At 34.3% G+C, this 11109-nt stretch overlaps 2 protein-coding genes across 2 annotated transcripts in view; both read right to left on the reverse strand.

Moving 5' to 3' along the window:
- LOC112524306 (mitotic checkpoint protein BUB3.3-like) overlaps positions 1-4701 on the reverse strand; it is a 12209-nt gene extending 7508 nt beyond the window's left edge. The window contains exons 1-9 of the mRNA XM_025134077.1: positions 4594-4701; positions 4351-4481; positions 2677-2759; positions 2083-2325; positions 1673-1745; positions 1453-1533; positions 1296-1377; positions 1100-1200; positions 946-1022 (exon numbers count right to left, since the gene is read on the reverse strand). Of these exons, the coding sequence (XP_024989845.1) occupies positions 946-1022; positions 1100-1200; positions 1296-1377; positions 1453-1533; positions 1673-1745; positions 2083-2325; positions 2677-2759; positions 4351-4481; positions 4594-4701 (979 nt within the window). The remainder of the gene's footprint in view (positions 1-945; positions 1023-1099; positions 1201-1295; positions 1378-1452; positions 1534-1672; positions 1746-2082; positions 2326-2676; positions 2760-4350; positions 4482-4593) is intronic.
- A 614-nt stretch (positions 4702-5315) lies between these two features.
- On the reverse strand, positions 5316-8705 carry LOC112524642 (cell division topological specificity factor homolog, chloroplastic-like). The gene is made up of 2 exons (XM_025134568.1): positions 8537-8705; positions 5316-6063 (listed from the first exon to the last, which is right to left on the reverse strand). Exons 1-2 carry the CDS (start codon positions 8618-8620, stop codon positions 5467-5469), a joined length of 681 nt encoding a protein of 226 aa, XP_024990336.1. The 5' UTR covers positions 8621-8705; the 3' UTR covers positions 5316-5466.
- Between the last annotated feature and the right edge of the window lie 2404 nt (positions 8706-11109).

Raw genomic sequence — 11109 nt, forward strand, 5'->3', positions numbered from 1 at the left:
ATTGATTATGTTAAAGTATTTTACGCTTCCGCAATTATGTAACGAATTATGTTAAACATATTATGTGTGTTTGGAATTTTAAGTTCGTATTTTTGTTCATGACACAAGTTATTAAGAATGACGTCACGACACTCGAATGGAAGGAAAAAAAAAAATCGGGGCGTGACACTTTTAAACTGTATTTTTTTTAATAAACAGTAAATCTTTAAATGTATCTTTTGAAAAGATGCAGTCAAATTAAAATACTTGCTCATAATTTGTTCTTGTGGGATAACTATTTTCATCTTTACCAATATTTTTCTAGAGTTCATATTCACTTCCAACAAAAAATATGCACAGATATTTATGTACAAAAAATAAAACCGACACACATCTCATCCTTAGTAAAGTTAGAACCTTTAGATAGTTGGAGTTATATTTGAGAGGCACTTTTTCCAAAGCGGATCCTAAACAATCTAGATGCTTAAATCTATCAACTAGAAATCAGCCAGATACAGCCTTCGGGTGTGTAGCTGAGTTGGCAAGGTAACGGAGTGACTTTGCTCAAATATTACATGATCAAGAAGAATATTTGGCTTGCCACCAACAAACACGAAGAATGAATACAAACTACCAAAGTGTCGTTTTCTGCATTCGCTTTCAACCCGAGGTTCTTGAATTTGCATTACATGGCTGCAATTGATGAGTTAATCAACCACTGCCACATTGGTTAGAGAAGAACACGAATCCGGCTTCAAATAATAACGTTAGGCTTTCAAACAGAGAACGAAAACTAATCGTTTGTTTCTAACAAGCGAGTGAACGAGAACCTGCAGCAACAAAAACCAGTTGTTCAGAAGAACAAGTAATGTTGACACAATGACACCCTGCAAAACTAATATGATGGAGAGGAGAAGACATTCATGCCTTAAAGATTTGATCTTTGTGTTTATGTAAAAATCACCTATTTTGAACCTCCAGCTGAAAAAGAACCGACGTATTTGTTGTCCATTTCATGTATATATATCCTTGGAGGTATTTCCCTGTAAATTTTAATGTTAGTTAAGAAAAATGGGAGATAAAAAACGATGAAGATTATAATTGAATCATATGTACTAACAATTCATTTGCTTCTTGGTATGTGTAGCTTGAAGCAACAGCCAGAAATTGTCCTCCATGGTTGTATGATAAGGAGGCGATACTGTTTTCGAATTTCGGCATCTGAAAGGATGACAAGGTTAAAACTGAAACCAAACCAAACCAAACTAAACGAACCCACACAGAGGAGGATGTCATTATCGGATTATGTAAAATACCTCAAGTACTCTCTTTTTACTTTGAGCATTCCATATGGTAACATAACCATCGTTATTACCAGTAACGAACGCGCCATAAATCCTAATCACAAAAAGATTATCAAAGTAAACCTCTGTGAATAATAATTTGTTGATGAGTAGTCAAAGAAAGACGTACGATGGACTAAAAACAATATCGTTCACAGCTGCAAGTTCATGCCTTTTCTCCTTTGCCTTTGGATGACATCGAAAAGCATACCTGCACAAAAGAATGGTGGCAATAACATATAGTTAATATTCGATATATTAACATGACAAGAGTACTAGAAATGGAAAATGCATGTTATTTTAAAGCTTCAATAGAGTATCATGTCCAGTTGCAAGATGCATAAACATACCCATCATTGTTTCGGTTGGATGGATTAAAATACTTCAACGCTACGCGTCCATCAACTGATCCAGCCGCAAATCCTGCATTAAAATAATAAATAAACCCGCCTAAAACTTTTGTAAACAACAACTGATTCATGTATAAATTTCCACAATGGTTTGTATTTTGCATTCTTTGTAAAACAATAGGTCACCTACATAATTATTCAATTGTGCAATACAGTATCAACCAAACAGACCCAGTATATCCTATCTGGAGGTATGGAATTGCACAAGATAGAATATCTTAATGAAACAAGTTAAAGATAAAACTTAAAAAGGTGAGCATCGAATCAACATCATAAATTTAAGAAACTAAAATAGCATTAAACATCAATAATAAGTACTACGAGGGTCATGAAGATTTAGTATTGAATACCTTGATCCAGATATGGCCGGACACAATTAATTTGGATGTCCACGCATTTGCTATAAAATGAATTGTTGAACTTGCGTAAGTCATACATATTCACTGATAAGCCAGCAGCAACCATAACAACGAACCCATAGAGGGACATAGATTCAATTCCCACACTAACAGTATGTACACAGGAAAGATCCATCATTGAACGTGAATCCCAGCACTTAATCTTTTTATCCCAACCAGCAGTAATAACTTGACCTGGGAAGCAAAAAAGAACACCAATTTCAGGAACTCAAGATCAGAGAGGCACAAAAGTGGCAAGTATAGAAACAGTTCAGATATGATTAGTTTTATTGGCATTAAATGTATTTAGCTGAACCCCGAAGTACAAATACGCTCTTATAATGTTCAGAGGACTAATCATATGCAAGCTCGGTTATTTATTTAATATGTTTACTTATTTTCACAAGACTTCTTAACTAATCTTTCTACATGATCCCTATGCATACTTGATAAAGATAGGCGTTTGCCTAAAAAAGATTATGGTTGTTCATCCTTGCTCAAAATTGATTAGCTATAAGCTTGGAAGTACAACTGTTTATGGTTTACCTGTTTCATTGGAATATTCAACACAGGTTGCTAAATCATCATGATTTCCAAAACTTTCGCTCATTCCTGAATGCAAATCATACCTACAAAAAATTTCAATACAAGGGGTCATGCGTAGATTAAAGTTAAGAAGAAGACATCTAAACTATATTTTGTTATAACCTAAAATCCACTCAGGAGCCGAGACAATAGAAGGCTATTGCTTGAACCAAAATTGGCATGATTAAAATGAATATGTGATGGATGAATTGAAAACTGAAGAGTGCAACAAAAGAGCACATAATCATTAAAAACTAGAGAGGTTAACACCTAAAATATAAGTTCAGTATTCACTACCAACAAAGTACATAAAGGGAAAACAAATTTGAAAGTTTTAATCAATCATGTCTTAACGAATCACTCTACCAATAAAATTTACCTAATATATTGAGATGCCTTCAATCTAACCCAAATGAGGAGTCCCTGTTGATCTGTTTAGTACTCAAATTCTAAGGGCATGTTCTTTGGCAGCTAAATGAGCTTAATGGAACTCATAGCTTATTCGGTTAGTTATACATGATTGTTTGGTAGTTGCTTAATGAGATAGAAAGTAGCTTATTTAGTAAGCTTATAGGGGGAGCTTTATGCAGAAAGCCAAGTTTTTTCCGAACTTGTCTCTCAATTAAAAAGCACGTTCCTTCTATCTAAATAAAAAAACCCTCACAAACAAAACCTTCCCAATCTATACGGATTAAATTAATCCACACCGGTAGCTTTATCCATACAGGACTTGATGTCAAACCAACCAAACAGCCCCTAAGATGAAAAACCTCCCACCAGTCGGTAAAGCTAACCTTGAAGCAGGGGGCAGTATCTTTGGTTGATGGATATTTGGTTTCCATCATCCATCTACATTTCAAATTTATCTTACACTTGTATTAAAGTCCGTATATATTTTGACTGTATTAAGATCTGGCACATCAATTTCCCTTTCATATTCTCTCTTCTATACTGTTTTTTCCATATAGTTAAAACTCACTCAACCCTATGTGTCTGATTGTTCATTTTTGCTTGGTTACTACCCACAACAATAGATGGTATCTAATCATAGTGTATCTTTTCACTTAAAGGAAAAACGTAACATATTTGCCCAAAAAGTCTAGCAAACTTGTTCCTGTCTCCAGAGGATCTCCAACCATATGAAAGTGGCACAAAATGGATGTTGTCCTTCATTTAAAGGCTATATATTACTGCCTTTTAAACTCTAATGCATTCAACATAACAAAAACCAATTTTCCATGGTATTTATGTATATGTTCTTACTAAGAAACTTCAAGGGTACACAAAGATATCATAAGGAAAAGCTATGCATCACTGAAACTTGAATATTGAATCATGATACAGCATCAAAATTCACTCCTTTTCCATAGAAGACTTAACTTTGACCTTCAGGAGAATAGGCATAAATCCTGTATTGATATCTGAAAATCAACTCGGTTTTGTTTGGGGGTTTGGGGGAAATCAACTCAGTTACATTGAAGACAACCACAAATTTATAGCATTAAGGCGAATTCCCTAAAGAATATCTTTAATCAGAACCCAACAACACATTTATTTCGAGATTCCAGAGTTCACATGTCCAGAGTTACCATTTCAATATAACTATAAGTAAACAGCAGAAGCAAGAAAACAAACCTAGTTATGGAACAATCAGAAGCAGCAGTAAACGCAGCTGACTCCCCTTGGAAACAACAATCTAGAAGCGCAGCTTCACTAGAAGCTTCAAAAACCAGCTGAGATGTATCCACATCGTACAATCTAAGATTCTGCGCTTACAATATCTCAAAATTCAAAACATGCCCAATTGTAGTATAAACAGTTGCGCGCGCGCGCGCACACAGGCACACAAGCAAAGTCGCGTAAGAAAAGGTTACTTACAGAATCCCAGGAAGAGATGAGGAGATTGTTGGATGCTGGGGCGAAGCGAATTCTGGAAATAGCGTCTTGAATTGGGTTTCTATCGAACTGCAAACAATTTCCATTCATCGTCTTAATCTGAATATGGTTGAAGCCTTGAAGTTACTGAGCCCTAAAGTACATGAGGGTTTAGAAAGAATCAGAGAAATAAGAAGCAAGTTGAAGTTTTTTATATCGGAGCTTTCCCGCTCGCTGTTCCTGTTCAATTTTACAAGAGAGAGGGGTGTTGACTTTGTAAACCATATTAATTATTTAATTTATTTAAAAATGCAATTTGATAAATTAATCCTTTATTTTGATTAATAAAAACTAAGGAGTCATTTAAACGTTTATCCGGATAAGCGTTTATCAAGTCACGTTAATTTACCGAATAAATATGATAAAGACCAAGAATTTTATTCGGTAAGAACAATGAGAGTCTTACCCTCTAAGTGAGGACGGCAATTCTCACCACAGTAAGCGTTTACCGGATATATTGTTACATATGATGTCGTTTTGGTGGAATAAAATCTTACCCGGTAAATACATAATAGTTTAAATTTTACGGATAAAAGCTATTTTTTTATTTATGTATAATTTAAAATAGTACCCAAATAATTAACAATAAAATACATTATGCTTTTTATCTTTTAAGGGTTAAGTTAAGATCATTATTCCAATAGTAATACAAGATCACGAGATAATTGTTATAAAGACTCCAATTTAAAGCATATGAATATTTACAAGGTTTGCTATAGATTATAACAAATTCCAACCATCAAACACCACCTGACCCAACAAATTTCATCCCTTCTTTTCCAGATTCCGTTCTCCGGTCACCGGAAAAGCTAAAAATCATTCACTCGGGACGTAGAAATCAAACTTAACATCCATCGAACCAGAAGTCGATCCATTGTCCTTGTATTCCACGTTCATAATCGTTCCCTCCCCGTCTTCTTCTTGATATTCTGCTTTCACGCGTCGCACAGGCACCGTCACCGAGTAGATCGTTCCGAGTGCAGGGTCCGTAGACACGCTGAGTTGGACTTTATCCTGTGATTCAATCACCACAAAATCCGAAAGGGCGTTGACTATATTGCTGACTATCTTCTGTTTCGCTTCCTCACTAACTGCACATCGGTCGGAAAACAGAATCATTTTCAACCTTTGTTTAGCAACATTCGCATTTGAGTTCTTGATCATCGATGGAGATGGGAAGACGATCCGCCATGCCAAACTTAATCGCTCAAAAAAACTCATGTTTATGGCGTTCAACAAGAAGCTTTCCGCATCTTGGTTAACGGAGCTTGTGGACATCTCGTAGTCGCTGATGATCCCGAGGGGTCGTTTAGCATGGCAGCGCGTGGTCTGGGCATGGACCATTGAAGCTGGCCACTTGGGCATGTTTTCGGAAACAATCGATCTTCCGCTTAGGAAATTAACACAATCCGCCTGTATTCAAGAAGAGTATTTGTTTCAGAAACACACATCATGATGTATAAGAAGAACACTTATCATTGGTTGGTGATCAAGAACCCAATGACACACAAGGAAAATAGCTTAGGCTAATAGTGTCTCATAGTTAGGTTACCAAGAGTTCTAAGTTAGACTATGGGTGTAGTATTCTTACATTTGGCTATGTTTTCTTGTACATGCTTCTGTCATTGTTGTTGCTTACTTCTATCTAACTTTTCAAAATTTAAGTTTTTATTTTTTTAATCTTCTTTTTCTTTATATTTACTGAAGAAGGAGCAAACTTTCTCTTTCTTCAAATATATTTCACAAGTTATGGGTCTTCACGGAAAGAGAAGCTCTATTCACCAGGGTAGAGGTCACGTATGCATACATCTCATACCCCCCCTTTTCAGGGTCGGGTATACTGGGATTGTTTGTTTTGGATTTGTACATTTTTAATATGAAGGAATAATGAAACACTCAAAAACCTTTCGGTTTTTTAGATAAGTAACGGAATCGTCAAGAAAACCTACGAGCATCCAACGACCAACAACCTATTCAAGTTGCAGCTATGTAGTTACACTGTTTAGAAAGAAGCAAACTTGTTAGTTAGGCAGCAATCCCTGACCTTTACAAAAAGAAAGAAACCAATGATCCAGGAACCGGCATTGGCACTGAATAAATATTCTCTCCAGCATATACCATTTGTGTTCAAAAATATAACTTGCCCAATAACCAGCCAGGAAGCCATAAACAAAACAAATATAAGAACGCACTGTCCTTCTATCTTTGCTGCGTTCCTTAAAAAACGAAGTACAAAGAAAATACTAGGGACACTAAGGGCCTGTTTGTTAATAGCTTAATGAACTTAATGGGACTCACAACTTATTCAGTCAGCTATACATGAGTAACATGACGGTTTGTCTGTTTGGTAGTAGCTTAATAATATAGAAAGTGGCTTATTCGGTAAGCTTCTAGGGGGAGCTTTATACAGAAAGCCGAATTTTTCCAAACCTGCCCCTCCCATTTAAAAACACGCACCTTCCATCTATGAAAAGAAAATCTCCCAATCTATACAGACAAATTAATCCACAAAGTCAACTTTATCTATACAGGACTTGATGGAAAACCAACCAAACAGCCCCCAAGGATCTTCGGTTAAGAACAAAAAGAAAATTCTCTATAATATCTAAGGGCTCCAACTCCAGGAAGTCGGATCATACAGGATAAAGGTGTTATATATGTATAATGTGTAAAGGTCTGAATTGTTGCATATCTTATGTAAAGGAAGATCTTATAGGCTTATAATTGATCACAATGGCTAGTTAAAGTTAAACTGTAAAGGAAAAACTTATGTGCTCCATTCTACATTAACTTTGAGAATGAATGTGCAATGGGAATCAAATAAATACAAAACCACATGGAACATTACCTAACCTGTGACAGCAAATATGGCTGGTTAAATTATATGCTATCTCCACCTCGACATAAAGTAACAATTTATGAAGCAAGTGGTTTAACAGTAATGTCTGGCCGTTGATCATATATCCAAAATGTTCCTTAAGGATCACTAAATATAAGAATCTCATGGACCATATCTTCACTAAATAAAGGTAACATTCTTTCAAACTGATTCAGTTTGGTTCGGTTCGGGATTCTGGTACTGACCAAAACCTAAATAAACCGAACCAAACTGGTTAATGCATTGATGAAGTTAATATACTTTTTGGAAATATTACCTTGTTTAACTTTATTTTTATTTATTAAACTTGATTTAAACCATCAAAACCAACCAATGTAAAATGAAACTGACTGGTTCAATTTGGCTCGGTTTAAGGAGCTACATGGTTTGGTTTGGTTCCAAAAATTAAAAAGCCACCCGAATTGTTGCCTGTACCAGTCTCCTTCAATCGCTCAGGGTATGCTAAGGCATGGCATGCATGGTTCTAGAAATATAAAATCAAACCAATTCACTTTCAATCCTCCACCAAAACCACCAACTAAGAGGTGTAAAAACAACTACACATAAAACATAAGTGCTCATCGGAAAAATACTCATTGCGTGCCAGATGAAGTGTAAAAATCACTATAGATAAAACCTAAGTGTTCATAGGAACGCCAAATGGATCAAAATGAGGACACTCCCAGATTCCAACACTTGCCAAAACCTTGAATATCTACAAGAGACTAATATCAGAGCAACCGGATAGATCGCATCCTCTCAAATCCGCAAAAACCCCTAATTCCAAAACAATACGTGGATACATCGGGAAATGTTTAAGCTTCAACTTCATCAAAATTTCCCCAAATTCACCCAACAAATTACCAAAGCAACATGAAAACCAACAATAAAATTTAAACACCGATCCTAATTATCAGCACCTAATGTAGGCATTAACAGACGTCTCTTTAAATTTACATACACAAAACTGAAATGCAACCAAGAGAGAGAAGGTTTTAGAGCTCAGACCTTAGGTGGTAAATTGATGCGGAGGATGTTCGTAGGAGAAGAACCCAATGCAGCAGACACCCTAAAATCACCAGAAATCGCCATTTTTCTATTTCCTTGGTTCTGATTGTGGGGTTCGTGTATTTGGGTCTTGCCGTCTTGGTTTAGGGCTTGTTTCCCGATTGTATCGATAATTTCAGGTACTCGACAACGGTACTTGCTGAAACTTTACTGTTAAAGCTACTTGCGCTGTTACCTGCTACGACGTCGTATGACTTAAGAGCGTAACCTGCACAAAAAAATTACTTTACTAACCCCTTAACTATATCTTTTGCTCAAAAAGAACCTTCCAGTTTTATTAATGCCCATCAAAGAGCACAAAAGCAAACTTTTTTAATTCTTATCCATCGGTATGCAATTACTCCATTCTTTTTCCTAGTTACGTATTTCATATTGTCTCGTTTGAGTTGCTAATTGGCCTCTACTTGTTAGGAATGGGTAAAGGTAAACCCACATACGTTTTGAAGCCGTTTGGGTAGCCGGAGAGTTGTTAAATCAATCAAAACGTTGAAATTATTGTTTTCGGTAAAAATTGAAACTTTAAACTGTAATATCTTCCTCAAAACTCGATGTTTTTGAGTGATTCTTGCTGCTAGAATATGAGGAATCGAAGAACTAAAATTTAGAAAGAAAAAAATCATCAAAAACGGATGAAAAACTTAGCTACACAGCCCAAAACAAGGAGATCGCCGGAAAATCGACAAAGCCGCAAGAAAACGGTGCCGTTAACACTCCGGCGGGGGATGGGTCTTAGATAAGGGGTATTGGGCCTGATCTGGTTGGCCTTTAGAATGGTCCAAATAATTATAAATTTATTTATTTTGTCTTAAAAACCCCAAAAGTTTGATTTTAAATTAATTAATTGTTCGATAATTAATTTAATTTGGTAAGGGTTTATTAATTAAATAAATTACTGAAATTTATATATTTAATTAGATATATTCTTTTTAGTATTATTTAATTATAGAATGGGTAACACTAAATTATCAACAGATCTCGAATTTATTTAATTGGGACATCGAGATTTCCTAACGTTAATAATTTGACGCAAATAAGTTTGATTGGTTAATTTTTAATTTTAAGTGAGCAATAAGAAGTATAATTAAGGGTTGATCGAGGTAATCGTTAGTTGACTTTTAGGTTGTCATTGGAGAAAATATAGACGATAATCGATATTATTGCGTCTATAATTGTAGGTTATTATTTGGAGAGAAGTTCTAGCGAACCGACACTATCAGATGAGTTTTTCACGAGATTTCACTAGAATGTATACATACATACAAACTATTTTTACATGTATGATGCGTGATATTATATGTATATTTGTTAAGGTGTTAATTACACGTTATTTGTAATTGGTGAGTTACATGCATATGATTTTAAATTATGGTGCATGCATGCTAAATTATGTTACATTTATTATACATAAATCGCATGCATATGGTTTGGGGGTTCGAGTTAACATGGTGTGTTAACCAGGGTATGGGATATCAGCTCGATATGTCACATTTAGGGGATGCACGACCCGAGATCGGTGGTTAGTTCTTTGTGAACCTAAACGCCCAGGTAATTTCTACATATTGTCCAAAAAGTTGTAATTCAAAAAAAATAGTAAATAAAACATTGAAAAAAATAGTATTTTATAGGATCCAAAAAGAATTTAGTATTATATTAAGGATCCAAACATGTATTAATTAATTACATTAGAGAAAATAATGTATAAATAATTAATTGATCGTTCATTTTATTGTATTGTTTTCTTTGAAATCAATTATATGGTACCAAAATTTAAAACTACTTTACCTGAAAACCTTGATAGATATCCTGTCATTCATATCCCATTGACTCTTTTGATTCTTTCATCTATGAATTCTATTTTTGTATTAAAATATAGTAGATTTCTTGTTATTAACTAAGAAAACTCCTATCTTTTGGAAAAAAAAAATTATCAACCATATAAGAAGATCAAACTTATATCTATATTTAGGATTTCAAAAATACTCTTGTTTTTTTGTATATTATTGACTCATTGTTACTTAATATTGAATGCATGAATCTTAATTACTCTCTAAAACAAAATAAGACATCAAGCTATAATCAATATGTGGCTTTGGATTCGAAGATTCATGATTCCTAAAAAAATTGTTTTTTAACCTTAACAATTTAAAATGGTGATGAAATATTAACATGAAGCGAAATGAAAACCTAACTGAATTATACTGATTTATATAGAATGTTATTTTAAACAGGTAATATTTTGACACCAAATTATATCAAAATATATATTAAAGATATATGATCGGATGTTTACAAGTAATAATTCATTTCGATACATCTCATGATTATAAAATCTTATATTTGATTTCTATTTGGGGAAGGCTACTGGCATGCTAGGGCACCCCTAAGCTATTGCAATTATTTATTTATTTTTTTGCTTTTTTGTTTTTTTTTATCTTTTGTTGTTTTTATTTTTTATTGTTTTCTTGTTTAAATTAATTTAAATCATTAATTAATTCTTATTTTTAATTTTTCTT

Source organism: Cynara cardunculus (genome assembly GCF_001531365.2).
Source record: "Cynara cardunculus var. scolymus isolate 2C chromosome LG 13, CcrdV1, whole genome shotgun sequence".
In the NCBI taxonomy this organism is placed as follows: Eukaryota; Viridiplantae; Streptophyta; class Magnoliopsida; order Asterales; family Asteraceae; genus Cynara; species Cynara cardunculus.